This window comes from Nuphar pumila, chromosome 5 (assembly GCF_984573655.1).
Source record: "Nuphar pumila chromosome 5, dmNupPumi1.hap1.1, whole genome shotgun sequence".
Classification (NCBI taxonomy): domain Eukaryota; kingdom Viridiplantae; phylum Streptophyta; class Magnoliopsida; order Nymphaeales; family Nymphaeaceae; genus Nuphar; species Nuphar pumila.
In genome coordinates this window covers 47,828,363-47,846,623 of record NC_143253.1, presented here as the reverse complement: position 1 = coordinate 47,846,623, position 18,261 = coordinate 47,828,363, and the positions used below count along the sequence as shown (strand labels likewise).

Genomic DNA, 18,261 nt, shown 5'->3' with positions numbered 1-18,261 from the left:
AATTAATCATAAAGAATTGATTGCATCTAACAATACTTTATAAGTTACGTATATAATCAAAATAGTTTAATCTAAATAATCATAAAAAATTGTTTGCATCTCATATTTTTTTATTAAATAAAAATCAATTTATACAATTAATAAAATATATAATTATATATTTACATGCCTATCGTATATGCATGAACCATATTATTATCTTTTAAATTAAATTGCTTTTGAATTAAATGACATGCTAGCAAACATCACACATAATTAAGTGACTATCCTGATTCAAGATTATCCTCAGGCACCACTCACTCGGTCCACTATGAGCATACATACATTTAGGGAATGTTCATTCACAAAGTTTATTTCACATTTTAACCCTAGAAGTAGAGAGGCCGACACAAGAGTAAAGAAACCTTTGTTAAGGCTTCCTGCTACTGGCTATGATCGCAGTCAACTGCTACACATGTATATAGTTGGACTGTTGGCTTTGTCAATCGAGTCTGTCCCTCTTTACATCAGCCATGGATTAGGGATAGGATCACTCGTCCTTTAGATTTCTTGATCTTGGGTTTTCACTTTCACAACCTTTCATAGTGATAGATTATTTGCTCTTGGGTTTTCACCTTCACAGGGATTCCATGAAAATGGGTGCAAAGCACCGATACTACTTGATCAACTCACTAGTTGTCAAGTTCCTACAATCCAACTAACTTCATAAATAATAGTGCAACTTTTCTTATCTATCTGCGATAATCTTTTCAATACATACCATTAAAAATAAATGTAGCATGCTCAAAAGTCGTAATAATTGCACTTTTGGATCAATACCCATAAAACATTTTATGCAATAGGAAAAAATCAATATGCAACTATAGAAGTTGTCATAATTTTAATTAAACATAGATTGCATGAATTATCAATATGAAGCATATATTCAATTATAAATGGATCTTCGAACAATTTCAGAATCTCTAGTTAGCACTCATGGCTCAACCACAATCTTGTATGCAATTCTTAGCATATGTGTCATATAAAAGTCTCATAAAATAATTAAATTAAATTTAGGGTTTTAAACCTATAATTCCTATAAATAAAAGTGTCAAGTAATTTCAATTAATTTTAAAAAAGTAGTGACACCTCACGGCTTACGATTTCATTTCACATCCTCTACAATATATCAAATTAAATGATAAAATTAAATCCTTAACATATAATATATAATTTTAAATTTCTTAAAATAACAGTAATTCCCTTTTGAGTATTTCAAATTCAAATTAGACGAAATTACTCATTTGATATAATTTTGACATTATTTTCTTTATATCAAATCACAATATTTAAAGATTTTATAAAAATTAAGTCAATGTCTACCTTATTTTAGTATGAAAAGCCTAAAAATTATTTTAAAATTTTTAGTAGAACCTACGCTATTTTAGTATGAAAAATTCTAAAAATTTATTTAAATTTTTTAACATAACCTCCCCTATACATAAGAGTAAATGGATTAAAATTTTGACATAATGACTGTATTTTAATTCATAAAAAAAAAATCCTAAGGGTTCAAGAGAGAACTTAGAAACCTTGCATTGAATAACTCAATTATCCATTGTTGTTCCTTCTATGACTATATGTATTTAAATCTGGCGGAGTTGGAGTTGGCGGGGAATCATTAATCCGTGAGCCTAATCCTTCGGCACACCAAGATACTGATGGTTGCTAACTAGAATATGCAATCTTCATGATGACAAAATCTTTCTTAACAAGATCCTCCTTCATTCCAACTTAGAAGTTTCCTTAACGTATTTAAGCTCTCTTCTCCGTAAGATCACAAGGCAAAAGCGGAAGAAGAGTCAGAAATTTCTCTTTGAAAATGTCCTAGAAGCTCATACCATTCGTCTAGTTATTCGAAAAAATTCAAATGAGTGACATATATCTAAAAATGTTGATAGTGTTGCTTCTGTATAAGCATAACATTAAGTCACCAAGAATAGGATGGCACCTGTAAGTGACATTTTTTTTTGTCAATAATCACGTTGGGGTTAGGCGGACACCTACCGGTATATTGATCAAAAAATGACTGTACAGTAAGTGAGGTTATAGGCATTCATTGGACGGATACCAGTCTGGGGGCTTGTCCAGTTGTCCTTCCAATTGGATTCTATAGACAGTGTAGCTATATCAGCCAAAAAACTTGGCTATCAGGTCGCCTTCTTTTTGGGCAGTGTTAATCTTGAGGTCTCTAAAATTATATAGTCTATATAAAACTTGTTGTAGGACCAGACCTGATTTACCCCTACTCTCCAGTTGAATCTTGGTGATGCGTTCCAGATCTCTGCCTAAAGTTTCTAGGATGACCTTCCTCTGCTGGTAAATTTTGTGAGATGTTTGGACATTTTAAAATTTTGGAAATTTTTCAGTGTTTAACAAAAGAAAACAATTACCTTCATCCAATGATTGGTGCAAAGTGCAGGGCTCAGACTTTCTGGTTATGGGGAACCATGGTTTGTCACATGACATGAAATGACCATAATTTGAAACCCACGGGTGCATCTTTTACCACAAATTCAAAGCTGGGCATACTCCCCAGTGAGTAGGAAGGACCTCAAGACTTTGACCAACCAGAGACCTGCCAATGTGCAGTTTGTGATAAAGGGGTTTTCTTTTGGCCTAACCAGAAAAAAAAAGCAGAAAAATAAAGGTTGGTGCATTGTGGCAACTGGTGAATTCTCTATCCTTCTTTCTAGACTTCAACCAACAGAGAAATACAATTCAAGATATTGGTTACAAGAAAGAGAAAAGTGTTTGAAACGGCCAAGTTTTTCACTTTTGTTGCTTGACGTAAATACCTCTTTTGCTTTCTTTAGATGCTTGTAATGGTCTTTGGCCTAAAACCCCCGGGTACAAGGTGAATTCAGAGATCCCTCTGTACTCGTTAATTTTTCTAATAGAAGTTCTTGCATTCTTGACTTCTATTCTCTTATCACTCCACTCTCTTTATGTTAACTTTTCTAATAGCATAAGCTCAGATGAACAAGAAACAAAATGCTGATGAGTGAGATGCAACTATACGAAAAAATATGACGTGATGCGTGATGCAGGGAAAACATAGAAAGGTAACAAGTGCAAATGATGCAGAACAACTATGCAGAAGATGAAACCGAGAATGCAAAAGTAGAAATAACATGGTAGATGATGTTGAACCGATGCAAGGCATGATGCAGCAATGCTGGATGATGCTGGGATGATATATATAAATGTTGAATCAAAATGCGGTGAATATGACAATGTACACATAGTAAAATACCTCATTGAATGTGCATACAGTGAAGCTTCTCAGTGAATGTGCACGCATTGTAGTGAACACGGTGAAGCATCTCAATACCACCTCTGATATATGTTAATGTCAGAGGAGGTTTTAAGATCATGAAAATAGTGGGGATGATGTTGAAATGAATGTTGAGGTACAATGTATATGAACACAATAACAGGAATTGCAAGCGATGAGTAGCATATGCAATGAAATAGAATGAAATAAAATGAAACGAAACTCAAATTAGATCAGGGAATAAAGACACGGGATGATAATGCAGACTTTGATGCAAATGAAATATGAACTCTGTACCAGATGCAATAAAAATGGATGTCGAATAATACAGGATGATCAAAATGAATGCAGAGCAGGTTTGCAAATGCAGTGATGCAAATCTAAATGTAACGAAGGAATGATCGATGCCATGATTAGAAAAATGAAATGAAATGATGATGAAGATGATGAAATGCAATGAATGAAGACAGGGAAAATGAGATGCAATGTATATATATAGGAATGACAACGCAAATACAGTGAATGCATATTAGAAGATGACATGCACATGATGATGCTATAGCAGATGGAACAAAATGCAGAGAATGCAAGTGAATGCAAAAGGCTCTGATGTACTTGATGATGCGATATGCATGGGAAAAGAGAAAGTGCAGAACAAAGAACCGATGAGAAATCGATGATGCAGAGATAATGCTGAATCAAATGCTGATATGTGGGGAATGCAACAAATCCAAAGTAAAAAAAGAGGATGTAGAAAATTCATAAGCAATGGAAATACAACAATGAATTATAAAAAGAAAAACTGAAGCATGAGCAACATGAAGATAAGAATGAGATCAGTACCATGTTGCAGTATGCAGATCGATGTTGTTATAGGCAAATCGATGTTGCATCTTGTGCTTCCGATGGACAATGGGGGATGAAAGAAAAGAAACAACAACTGATGCTATGCAAAAACTAAAACAAAGAAATGCTTAAGATGCAAATTGCAGAAAAACAAAAAGGGAGAAGGGTTGATTCTTATCGTGGGTTGGCTCAGGTTGAGAGGAGAGAGGTGTTTCCTCTGTACATTGTTGCAGGATCAAGCTCCTTCACCAATTGAGAAAAGAAAACAAGAGAAAAGGAGAAAGAAAAGGGGAAGGAGAAGAAGATAGGAAAATCAGAAGGGAAGAGGGGAGAAAGAAGGGAAAAGGAAAGAGGGAGAAGAGGAGAAATCAAGAGGGCTCTTGCAAGGCTCGATGTCCCTCTCCCTCTCCTTCGATGGTGGTTATAAAGGGGAAAGTCGTTACATTTTTCAAAAGTAATCCTTCAAAGTTTTAAATTTTTTTAAAAAGAAGGTTTTAATTGCAAGAATTTTCAAAAAGGGGGGTAAAACTACTTTCTAAAATTTTGCCCCTTTTATATTTTGAAAGAAAAACCTAAAATACAAGGGAGGGGATCCAGATGAAGTTTTTAAAAGATTTTGTAAAATATTTGTTTTGAAATTTGAGGATTTTACAAAAGAGAACTTTTAAAATAACAGAGTTAATTTTAAAAATTGAATTTTAGAAGTGGATCTAGATCCGAGATTTTGAGTAAAAATTGAGTTTAGATCTCGAACTGAGGAAAAACGAGAGGAATGAATCCAAATAGAGATTGGATTTAGATGAAATACCTAAGCCATACAGAAAATTGATTTTGGATTTTTAGATTTGAATTGAAAATAGAAGATCCGAGCTCAGAATTGGATTTGGATATCTGATTTGGATCCAAGGTTGGATCAAGTACAGAAAATAAAATTGGATTTCGAATTTTTAACAAGGAAGTGAATTCGAGAAATGATTAAAAATTGACCTGATTGCCCTTCTGAATGACTCAGAAGGTGGGTACTAGGGGCAAAAAGAGAAATTTTAAAAATTTTGGGGTGTTTACATGTCTCCCGACATAAAAATTGTTGTCCCACTACGGAGTCTATGGTATACAAAATACATAGCATAATAAACCCTCAGATGACTTTGTTTAACGCTGAAGTTAAGTTCTTTTGCGTAACAAGGGGTGAACGAGTAATATCGAAACAATGCATTAGCTATAGGTACAACAATGAATGAATATGTGTTAGCGTTGGGCATGGTCAATTTACGAGGAATCCACACCTGAATTATGTGTTTTCGATGAAAAAAATGATATATAGAGCCTTGAAGATTTACAAAGATTTTGGATCGTTGATTTTTTTGAACCTTATAAAAAACTCTCACGTGTCAGAATCAAACACTTCAAGAGCTGATCCCTATAAAATCAAGTATATAGATCACATATGTACGGTCAAAATTTAAAAATAAAACAAAAAAATCCCTGAAAAACTCATTTAGCAAGTATCATTTAACACCTATCATTCCACACCTATCCATTACTATATATATATATATAGTGATGGGTAGGTGCTCAATGCATATGTGCTAAACTTGTTCTTAATAGCGCTGACTATCCATGGTATGCGTTGATGGATGATTAGCATGCAAAAAAAATTGCGCCAAAAAATGCTAAATGGCATCAAAACACACAAAAATGGGGTTTTAACGACGCTCAAAACCGCCGCTAAAGTGTCACAGGGATGCATGTGGCATTAGAAATGTGTAATGCTACGTGTACATCCCTGTAACCCTTTAGCGGCACTTTTGAAGCCGGCTAAAAGGTTTTTCTTGCATGTGCTGAAGCTTTTTAGCATTTTTTTCCATTTTTTGTGCGCTGACCATCCATCAACACGGGAGATGGACAGTCAGGGCGATTAAGCAGGGGTTCAGCACCTATGCATTAAGCACCTACGCATTTTCTTATATACATATGTGTGTGATAAAAATGGTCACACGTCACCCATATTTTGAATTTATCGTGAGAAATTCACATACATTGAAAATCAAGATAAAATCAGAAGAAATTCAAAATATTTCCCATTCTGAGTATATCATGTTGTATCAAGATTTGTTACGTCTTTTATAATTTCATATATTTTTATTTTATTTTCTAAGTATAAATATACAAAGATTTTTCCAATATTTTTCAAGAAACAAAGATTTTTCAAGTTACCACAAAGTTTTCCCTGGCCAACAAAATCTCAAGACCAATTCGTGATTATGATGGTATCATTTATACGCAGCCCCACTTAAATAGCATACAGATTTAAATGGTTTGGATTCGGTTTCAATGTGCTAATCACCAAAACACTGATTTAATCCATGGGTCCTCTGATCAGAATCAAATCCGAATGTGCTAAAACTGTTCTCGGATCTATATATTCCTTTTGAAATTTATGATACCTACCCCCTACAAAAAATCGTTAAATATTGAATACATTATTTCAACGGTTTTGCATTACAAAAGATGGCAGAAAAATACCACCGAGGTGGTATCCCATGTGGTACGAGGGGTCATGTGCCAAGCTGAAGGCCCAGGTTCGAATCACTCCGCCGCATAGGGATTAAGAGATATCTGATAGGGGTCTGCCTAGCACCAGCTTGCCTATCAAAAAACCAACAAAAGATGGCAGAAAAAATGTCTAAAAAAAAATGAGTTGCAAAAAAATCAGCAAACAATACATACAGATTTAATTCGGTTTTAATTTTTACAAAACAGGGTAAAAAAATGGACACATATATGAGGTTTTTCCTTGAAAAACAAGTTAGGGTATAGGAACTATAAGATTTAGATTCAAGAATCATTGTGATCCAAACCCCAGATCCGAACCTATTCAATCCATATTGAGTTTTTTTGAAAAGTAATTTCTAAATATAAATTCTCATGTTCTAAAACGTTCTCTCAAATGAAGGTGTTTTTTTTGCTGATTATTTTGAAAAAAACGGAGTTTCAGTTGCTTTTACTTTTTCAAAATTTTATTGAAAAATACATGTTTCAAAGGATTTTTGGTAACTATGGACCTACCTCATATGCATGAGGCCTAACAGAAGCAGAAGGGGCTCACAAGATCCGTCTGAATGGATACGGTTCATTCAGGTATCCGACCCAAGTTCGGGTCAAGCGAATGGATCAGAAAGGTCATGTTCTTACTTAAATCATGACTACCAATTGTGGCTTTCTGTTTCCATCCTCCACAGAATTTCCCCAGGCCAAGCAGATTCATTTCAAACTGTGTTGACTCTTCGGATCGTGTCATTAGGTCCAAATAATTTTGGATTTAGCTTTATAACGAGACCCACCCCAACTAATATATTATGGGCTGGTAAGGACATCCGGTTTCAGAAACCTTGATTATAAAACTTGGAAAGTGATCAGGGATACAAATTGGTTGGGTTTCTGGCGCAACACCAAACAAAGATCCAATTCATATTGTCAGGTTCAGGTGGTATATATAGGTGGATTTGGATCAGGATTTGATTTAAAGCAGCCTGCTTAACCTTTCCCACATGAAAATCAATAGATTTTACCCATTCTCAGTGGATTCAGGTTCACAAGGACTTAGATCATAACTGGACCGAGGTTCCACTTGAGATCTGAATTGGATCCACATCTATTATCTGAACCAACTCCTTAAAAGTCAAATACCATATATAAATTGGATCCACATCTATTATCTGAACCAACTCCTTAAAAGTCCAACACCATATCTGAATTGGATCCACACAAGTTTCAAACCCCGGGTGTGGCCCACGACCACCCTGCGTTAGGTGGTCCACCCCTGAAAGCTACCGACACACCCGTGTGCCAGCGGGGTTTGATTCGACGTCTTCATCTCAAGTTTCACGTAAAAAGGATGCATCTTTGGAATATACCCTGTTTGGTAAGTTAGCATTCAATGCCGGACATGTTTGGATCTGAGATTCTGAGACAGGTAAAGCAGTAACCGGGCCCAGGCCCGGGTCGGGGGCCAGCTCTTAACCTAGACATTTATTTTAAGGCAAATTCCATTTAGAGGCCCATATTTTGCTCGATATTTAAAAAACGGACATATTTACTAAAAAACATTTCAAGACCAAATTTTGTACCAAGTTTAAAACTGTCACATTGAAACCTCAAATCATTTGTTTCAACAATTTAGTTGAAATCTGATGATGCAAGTTATTTTGACTTAATCTAATGTTGTAGATGTGTTCAACATGCCCAAATTAGTGATAATTAACCTTTGAATTAAGTTGTTTGAATGAAAAAACATGATCTTTTGGGTTGAGATAGTTTGATGAATCTGCGGCGGTTGATTTTTCAGTCACCAGAAAATATTGATCCGGTGGCAGTATCCGGAAATCCAAAAGCTGATCCCCACTAAACAATGCCATAGATTGCATCCATGGGTCCGATTGAAAAAAAAAATAAATAAATAAATTTGCTGAGTTTGTACATACAAACGATTCTATCAAATTAACACGAGTAAGTGGAGTTACTTGTGAGTTACATATAATAAAATTATTAAACCGTCGTTATTTGCATGACAATGACAAAGTAGAAGTGAAGAAAGTAATTTCTCAAAATCAAAGGGTTAAAAATGATACTTTGTTTGAATGCTATCTAAAAATTTGACTCCAAAGTCATTATTCACCGAAAAATTGAGTCGTGAAATGCCTTTCCCTAAAAGATGGGTCTCTGAATGATAATTTTCCTTTATTTTAATTTCTAATGTGGCCATCAAACGGCTACTTGTCTCAATCATGCTCATACATCGTCTCTGTATCTCTCTCTACACGTGTCTGTGTCTACGGTCTGGATGGGTACAAGATAATCGCCGGGCGTGTGGGCTGGGCTTGAAACCAGCCCAATGAGCCGAGCTTAAGCTGTTCCCGCTCGCCTCGTTAAGGGTGCCCAACGAGCCGAACCAAGCCCGAATTTGTTATGAGCTGGTCAAGAGCTCACTCATTTTATGAAAACATTATTTTAATTGCTTTTTAAAGCTTAATAAGATATAAAATACATGTATTATAGAAACAGGAGGGTGGTGTGTGTTCTCCCCTAAAGACAGACTCTTTGCTACAATGCATGTTTGGGGGTCTCAATGAGTGCCACATATGTAAGTACATGGGGCTCATATTCTCGTGTGTGTCGGCATCACTTAGCATCGGAGTCCGATACAGTTGCAAAGACTTAAGTACCCTTTCTTGCTATTCTTGCCATGAAACGACGATTCGAGAAAATGATAAAAATATCTTTCATTCAAAAAAACGAAAACGATGGTTCAAAAAAAAAGATAAAAATATCCTCCATCCAGAAAGTCAAGGATGGTGTTAACTCTTCAAAGTCCAAACAACAAAACAAACCTAAAACGCTCGCTTTCTTTTTCGTTTGAATTTCATGTCGTCATCTTCTTCTTCATTCTCCGTAAAACAATGTAAAACTCTCTCTCTCCCTCTAGAGAAAAAATTAAAGAAGGCAAAGAGCCGGCGATCCGATAGTAATCGTCGTCCTCTTTCTTCTAGCAGTGAACGAAATGCTGCTCTCGTCCAGCGGGCAACCGACTGCGACGGCCCCTCCGCCTTTTTCAAGGGACACCTACAACGGAATCTTCCTTCGGTACACCTACAACTGAGTCTTTCAAAGTACAATCTATCTACCCTTTTGTCGGTAATACTTTCGATCAGGGTCATCCCTTTCAGGCCACCCTACGTTGCCCAACACGGGCGTTCGCACCCTCAAGTCTTGGCGGGTATTCGTCGGGTTCTGGCACCGCGAGGTCCTCATCTCGACCTCCGGTATCGTGCTCTCCGATAGGACCCACCTCCCCGCCAACATCAGGAATGACACGTTTCTCTCTGGTAGGATCGTTTGCTGGATGTGCACAGAGGCAGAAAGAGAAGGGAGAGAAAGAGAGGGTTGATGTTCATTCTTTAGGGGGCATTCATTTCTCGGATAATCATGCAGTACAGGGACTGGGTCTTAAATAACCATCTTCGGAGTACTTAAGTATTTGCAACCACTCATTTTCTAGAATCATCGTTTTATGACACTAATGGAAGAAATGGTACTTAACTCTTTGCAACTGCACTAGACTCTGACACTAACTGATGCTGACAAACATGAGGATACGAGTTGCACGTGCTTACATATATGGCCGCTCATTGGGACCCCGAACACGCGATGTAACTAACAGCCGTCTTTGGAGAGAGAGAGGGGGGGGGGATATAACCTGCTTAGCTACTATTGAGCTTGGATAAGTTTCCAAAACGGCTGGTCAGTTAATGAGGGCCCACACCTTTCCCTCTTGAGATAGAAACCGGCTCTACTCTACTGGTGGAATAGGTTTCACCAATAGATGCACCGTATTTATGGTCAGCCTTCTACAGACCCCTCGTATAGAATTTCTCAAAACATTTTGTTGTACAAAATGTGGGGTCCAAACAGGCCCAGTCGGTTGCCATTCATACGAGAGGCATTCCTGAAGGGTCATAGGTCAAGCTCATTCAAGACTTAACCCTTTAGTTGGGAAGCAGATCAGCTGAACATGAGCTTTTTGCTCATGCCAACATCGTTGCCGTCTGTTTGCATTTTAGATGAATGCCTTGTAGCATATATCTGTTCTGTTGATTTTTTAACTTTTCAAAATACAAAACGGATGGCCACGATGTTGGCATGAACCAAAAAAAAAAAAACTCATGTTCAGCATAACCTGATCTGCTTCCCTTTAGTTGGCAATCGAACGCAAATACCACATTTGCATATCATATGAAATCCGCACATCCTCCAAACAACCTTCAAAGGCTTGTTTGCAATCTCGGCGTTGGGATGGGCGTTCATGCATTTTGGTGGTTTCAAGGTACCTAAAATCTTGGTCAAACTATCTTGGTGGTGGTCCTGTTTGAAATCTCAGCGTTGAGATAGGAAGTGAGGCCTTTGCTCCTTTGTATTTACACTAAATCATGAATTTGACAGCTGCCACCTTTTCAAGTGCATAAACTCCATAGACCCCATCCCAGTATTTGATAACTTGTCCAAATTTTGTTGGTGCTCTCAAACAGGCGGGTGGAAAATACCAAATCCACAAATTTTGTAGATTTCACAATTTCTCCCCCAGCTACCTCCGAGTGTCAGCTCCCAAACAAAGCCTCAACGCAAAAGTGATCTGACACATTAAACAGTCCACAAAAACCCAGGACTGAAGTTGCAAAGGGAGAGCATTTTTCCAGGTCCCATAGCACACTACTATATATTAAGCAGTGTGACAAATATTGCGAGATTTATGAAAATCTTGTGATAATATCGCGAGAACAACAACTACGCCTTCATCCCAAAACAATTGGGGTCAGCGATATGAACCAAAAAAGAAATTCATTTTGGGTCTTCCACATGAATCCTTTTCCTCCAATCATTTCTATCCAACGCCATGTCCTCGGTGAGGTTCAAAGCATTCATATCCTTTCCTATCATCTCCATCCAAGTCTTCCTAGGCCTACCCCGACCTCTTTTAACTAATATATTTTCCCATTTCTCCAACCTTCTAACTGGAGCATCATTAAGCCTTCGCCGAATATGTCCAAACCACCGTAAACGATTCTCTCGCATCTTATTTTCAATGGGTGCAACACCTACCTTCTTACGTATCTCTTCGTTCCGAATCTTATCTTTTATTGTATTTTCACACATCCATCTAAGCATCCGCATCTCAGCTACACTCATTTTTTGAATATGATGTCTCTTGGCAGCCCAACATTCCGTACCATATAGTAAAGCGGGTCTAATAGTCGTCCTATAAAACTTTCCCTTCAACCGCAATGGCATTCTACGATCGCACAGCACTCCAGTAGCACTTTTCCATTTCATCCACCCAACCTTTATCCTATGATTTACATCTCCATCAATTTCTCCATACTTTTGAATGATGGATCCCAAATATTTGAAATAATCATTCACCGGTATATCTTGCTCACCAAGCTTCACTACACTCCCATCACTACTTCGTTGCTTACTAAACCGACATTCCATATATTCAGTCTTACTCTTACTCAACTTAAAACCTCTAGCTTCCAATGTCTGTCTCCATAATTCTAACTTAGCATTAACCCCAGCTCTAGACTCATCAATCAAAACAATATCATCAGCAAACAACATACACCACGGTACATTTTCTTGAATTGATCTCGTAAGCTCATCCATCACTATTGCAAATAGGAAAGGGCTTAAAGCAGATCCTTGATGTAACCCAACCGTTATCGGGAAATTGGTTGTCACCCCTCCACAAGTGCGGACATTGGTTACTACTCCTTCATACATATCTTTAATTATACTAATGTACTTGAGAGAAACACCTTTCTTCATCATTGTCCACCAGAGAACGTCCCTAGGTACTCTATCGTATGCCTTCTCTAAATCAATAAAAACCATATGCAAATCTTTGTTCCTCTCTCTATATCTTTCAATAAGTTGTCTAAGAAGATGTATAGCTTCCATAGTTGATCTTCCAAGCATAAAACCAAATTGATTCTCCGATATCATGACAACCTTCCTCAACCTAGACTCAATCACCCTCTCCCAAAGTTTCATAGTATGACTCATGAGTTTTATACCACGATAGTTTGTGCAATCTTGTATATCACCCTTATTCTTATATAAAGGCACCAAAGTACTCTTTCTCCACTCATTAGGCATCTTATTTGTTCGCCAAATCAAGTTAAAAAGATTTGTCAACCATTCTAAACCTTTCTCTCCCAAGCATTTCCAAGCCTCGATAGGTATACCATCTGGGCCAACTGCCCTTCTTGATTTCATTTTCTTCAAAGCCTCTGCAATTTCTTTCTTTTGAATCTTGCGCATGAAGTCACGATTTATCTCATGAAAAGGAATGGAGAAGTCTCCAAGATCTTGAGCATGGCTATCATTAAATAGCTTATCAAAATAATCTTTCCATCTCTCCTTAATCTCCTCATCTTTGACTAAAACCCTTTGCGTTTCATCTTTGATACATCTAACCATACCCAAATCCTTCGATTTCCTATCTCTCATCTTTGCAAGCCTATAAATATCCTTCTCGCATTCTTTGGTATCCAACTTGTCATAAACCTCCTTATATACCTTAACCCTCGCGTTTCGAACAACTTTTTTAGCTTCCTTCTTTGCCATCATATACTTCTCCAAATTCTCACTATCACGACTCTTACTTAGATTTCTATAACACTCTCTTTTAACCTTAATAGCTAATTTGACATCCTCGTTCCACCATGATGTATCCTTACCTAGTGGTGCACCGCCTTTAGACTCACCCAATACCTCCTTAGCTACTTTTCTCATACCACCCGCTATCTTATTCCACATTGATTCTGAATCCTCCTCGAGACACCAATCAACTTCCTTAACTACCTGCTCTACAAACATTCCTTGTTTAGCTCCTTTCAGTGCCCACCACTTAATTCTAGGATCTATCATATGTCTATCCATTTTGCGTCATTGTCTAATTCTAAGATCTAAAATTAAGATTGCTTGAAAATTTAAAACGGCAATTTCTTGCGAGATTTTCAAAATATCGTGAGATTTATGAAAAAATATAAATATCGTGATTTAAACATGATATTTACGTTTTAAACGGCTATTTATCACGAAAAAAAACCTATATTTTATTTTGAAATAATTTTTATTAATATTTTCTTAGAAAAATATTTTTTATATTTTTAATTATTTTTTTATTGCAGAGATTTTGCCAAAAAATGCAAGATTTATGAATTTTTTCAATTTCTCACGAGTTTTTGAAAAATGAGAAATTGCCGATAAAAACTTTTGCCACTATGCTATAAAGTCCTGAACCTGATAACTGTTCAGTCGGACCTGTGAAACCCCAATAAGAACCTGTCACCCCGTCAAATTTAAGTCTTAACCCATTAGTTGCAAATGTTCTGCAGGATGGCCGCACCGGGTGGCCCACCACTGCATTTAGCATTTTGTTTTTTGTGCTAAATGCAAACAGTGGGCACAAAGAACTGATGAGTTTTCTGTCTTGTGTTCGGGTTTTTCTGTTTTTGTGTAAATGGTGTTTTCATGTTGTGCTGTTGTGTTTGTGTTTGTGCTTGTGGAACTCATCACTTTGTTAAGTTTCACTTTTAAGTAATGCTGATCGCTTTTCAGCTCAAAAAAAAAAAAGTGGTCACAAAGAACTGATCACACTAGTTCAGCTTGTCATACTTATGGTCGTCGTGCTGGAAGCATAAAACTCCGAGGCTAGGACCCCTGCCTCAGGGGGTCTATGTTAAGCGTTGGTCTGAGCATAAAGGCAACGCCCATAAGAATCCATTGTTGACAGACCGTCAAGCAGCCAAGGTCCCCCACCCACTACTTCAACTTCCCTTGGGGCTTTTTAAATGAATTTATTCCTTAAAAAAAGTTAAGTTTTATTATGGTTCTTTCTAAATACTTTGAAGGGTACTTTCCTAAAACAAACCCGCGTTTTTAACTTTCTTGTCAACTAGTACCTTTTTGAAATTCTTTAATTAGACTTAGTTTAGGATAATGTCAAGTAAGGATCTTGAGTTAACTTCCCACATACACAACGGTGGAAAACATTTTAAAGAGTTCTAAAATTCTTGTTTCACTCATTCACCGAAAACACAAGATTGTGCTTTTTCATATGATATGAACATACATCTACCCACCTTTAAATTTTAGGAACTTCTGGTAGGAGCTGCTAGTGCATGTCACTTTGTATTGGGACGTTGCAGGTTCAAAACCCAATGGTATGGTTGTATAAATGGTAGGGTCTACTTAACCCCAGCCTGCCTTTCAAAAAAAAAAAGGATAGAGTCCTAACTCAGGCCGGATATCGACATTATATTTTCGAGGTTGATGGCATATATTGGATTTGAAGTTAGATATAGTTAAGGATAAAATAAATGGGTATTTTTTAGTAATTTCAAATATTTAACTCAAGTTTGCTAAGATAAGATAAAAGTAGGTAAGACCAAGTAGGGATGGCAGTGGACAAGGAAAAACTGGTATAAGTCTGAACCCACTCCATTTGGAGTGGGGATGGAGGGCATTGGCAGTATATACTCTCTCTCTCTCAGTTCAGGAGACCATATACTTCCGTTGTCAGCCCATTCATGGCCTGTGCATTATATATAGGGTGTCAACCTATTGGGTTGGGTTCGAACTCAGGTAAAAACAGACTTAGACCCGAGTTTTGAGTATGGTATGAGTCTGGACTCGAATTTAATCAGGTCCACTATAAGAGAAATTATACTTGGACCCAATAAGAACTACATGAATCAGACCCAGTATGGTATAAAATTACAAGTCTTAATGAGAACTAGAGTCCCGACCAAGTATGGTATAAAATTTCACAAACTATACCCGAATTCATGTATTAATCAGACCTTCAGGTCCAAAGTCAGATCTTCTTATTTATCATAATACCCGAACCTTATAGGGTTTTGGTCCAGGTCGGGTCCTGGTAAATCCGACCCGTTGACACCCCTCCATACAATGTCACTAAATTCACTTTCCGCTTCTATTATCAAAATTTTTACCATCACCTCACCTCTCCCTCTCAAATCAAAATCAAAACAACTAAGAAAAGAGAAAACAATAAAAAAAAATGGAATAGATAAAAAAGGGGACAGATCTAAAAAAAAGAAAGAGAGCAGCAGCAGCAGCAGCGGCACTGCTTGCTCTCTCCTCTTCCTCTTCTGGATCTCAACGGCTATCCAGAGGGCAGCCCTCCCCACCACCACTCGAGACAAACATGGAAGAGCAGCGGCAGAAGGGGAAGGGGGCCCCTCCGAAGAGAGATCCGCGGCACCGCTACTCTCGCCCGGCATTCCCCCGCAAGCCTTCCGGCCTCTGTGCCTCCCTCCTCCTCTCATGGGCCGCCCTCCTCCTCTTCTCCCTCTCCCTCCCCACCCTCTTCAAAGGTAACAACACTTTACTCTTTTCTTACCAAATCCCCCGATTTTCCATCGTTGGGTGCCTCAAAATCCCGTTTTTCTACTTGATTTTGCAGTCTCCTTCCGGCCAGTTCTCATCCTCCCTCGCCGCTTCTCGCCGTCAAGGTCGTCGGCGACAATCGGCCCGGCGACGTCCCCCATCGACATCGACGGCCGCGTCCTCTTCCCGGACCACGTCCTCCTCCTCCTCCTCCGCACCTCACGCTCGCCGGAAACCTCGCTCTGCGTCTACCGGAATCCCGGCCGCCCGCCGACCCGCCTCTCCCTTCCGCCCATCTCCTCCGACTCGGACACGCATCTCCGGTTTGTCCGCTGCCCCCTCCCACCGACAAACTTCTCCGCTTCCGAAATTACCCTCGAGAATCAAGATAATCTCCCACCCGCCCTCTCTGCGTCTCCCCCTCCTCCTCCCCTTCCTACCCTTCCTCCTCTCTGCTCGTGGGACTCCGTCGTCTACGAGTCGCTCGTGGATTCCGATACGGTTGTCCTGTTCGTCAAGGGCTTGAACCTCAAACCGGGACGAATCTCCCAACCGAACCGGCTGAAGTGCGTTTTCCGGTACAGGAGCTCTCAGCTCACTACTCGAGCAATCACGGCCGCACAAGAGATCGTGAGGTGTCCTATGCCGTTGATCTTGAAGCGGGCACCACTTAAGAGGAGGGCTCTAGGGGGCTTGAGGGTCTCTGTAACTACCAATAACCACCCAAGTTTTGCGATTCCATCTGTTGCCAACATTCACCACTACCCGTACGTTAGCAAAAAAGCGAGCAAGGGAAAGAAGAAGTATAGGATGTGCTTGTGCACCATGGTGTGGAACCAAGCCCACTTCCTGAAGGAGTGGATCATGTACCACTCTTGGCTGGGCGTACAGAGATGGTTCATCTACGACAACAACAGTGATGATGATACACAAGATATAGTTCGCCGGCTAGCGGGCCCGCCGGCGAGCCTCGACGTGACGCGGCACGTCTGGCCGTGGATCAAGACCCAGGAAGCCGGGTTCTCTCACTGTGCGCTCGTCGCCCGGGCCGAATGCGAGTGGGTGGCGTTCATGGATGTTGATGAGTTCTTCTACTTTGGTTCGCCTACGATCGCGCATTCTAAGAAGAAACCGGTACTTCATACGTTGTTGGCCAATTTCTCGGCGTCGTCGCCTAGAGTGGCGGAGATCCGGACCGATTGTTATAGTTTCGGTCCCTCCGGGCTGCGGACGGTGCCGCCTAGGGGGGTCATGGCTGGGTACACATGTAGGCTCGGCAGCCCGGAGCGGCACAAGTCTATTGTGCGCCCGGATGCACTGGATGAGACATTGATCAATGTTGTGCACCACTTCCACTTGAAGAGGGGGTTTGAGTATGTGAACTTGCCTAGGAGTGTTGGGGTCATCAATCACTACAAGTATCAAGTGTGGGAGGTGTTCAAGACCAAGTTCTATAGGAGGGTAGCTACTTATGTTGCTGATTGGCATGAGAACCAAAATCAAGGGTCCAAGGATAGGGCACCTGGGTTGGGTACAGTGGCCATTGAGCCTGTTGATTGGCACCTTCAATTTTGTGAAGTCAATGATACTGGTTTGAGGGATTTCATACATACAACTTTTATACACAAAGGGCTGTTCCCATGGGAAAAGATGTAGAGATTTTTTTTTTTGTTTTTGATCTTGTTGTAGGTCCATGATTGCAATTGTTTATTGTATCATTCAGCAATTCATTGCATTTTTTTTTTTGGGGGTTCCCTTCATAGTTCATTTTGCACACTGTCCGTAGTTGATTAATTTTGTTGTATTATTTCATTAATGTGGGCGATTGATGATGTGTATCATTGGTATTTTTGCTGTGGCTTACGATGCATCTCTTTTTCCTTTTTCTTTTTTAGAGTTGGTTTAATCTGTCTTCTATTCTTTTGTAAACAATCACTTGGCAGTTGTAAATGGAAAGAACATACTTGTTTGTTAGCAAAAGCTCAGTAAGTTTTCTCTAGCTAATATGTTTGTTCTCTTTAATTTATTACAGACTTGATTGACAAACTGTAGCTATGATCCTTATTTCGGGTGTGTAAAATAACTCCTCTGATGACCTATGCAGAATTATTCTTAATAGAAAATAA

The 18,261-nt window shown here is 38.9% G+C and overlaps 1 protein-coding gene across 1 annotated transcript; it reads left to right on the top strand.

Moving 5' to 3' along the window:
- Positions 1-15,849: 15,849 nt before the first annotated feature.
- Positions 15,850-17,890, top strand: LOC149837523 (glycosyltransferase family 92 protein RCOM_0530710-like). The gene is made up of 2 exons (XM_090007409.1): positions 15,850-16,122; positions 16,212-17,890. The coding sequence occupies exons 1-2, from the start codon at positions 15,954-15,956 to the stop codon at positions 17,789-17,791; spliced, it is 1,749 nt and encodes a 582-aa protein (XP_089863535.1). The 5' UTR covers positions 15,850-15,953; the 3' UTR covers positions 17,792-17,890.
- Positions 17,891-18,261: the final 371 nt, after the last annotated feature.

Excerpts from the sequence above, each read along its gene's own strand:
- LOC149837523 (XM_090007409.1), top strand. The coding sequence starts at position 15,954 with ATGGAAGAGCAGCGGCAGAAGGGGAAGGGGGCCCCTCCGAAGAGAGAT. Across the intron at positions 16,123-16,211 it reads CCTCCCCACCCTCTTCAAAG|TCTCCTTCCGGCCAGTTCTC; the intron begins GTAACAACACTT and ends TTGATTTTGCAG.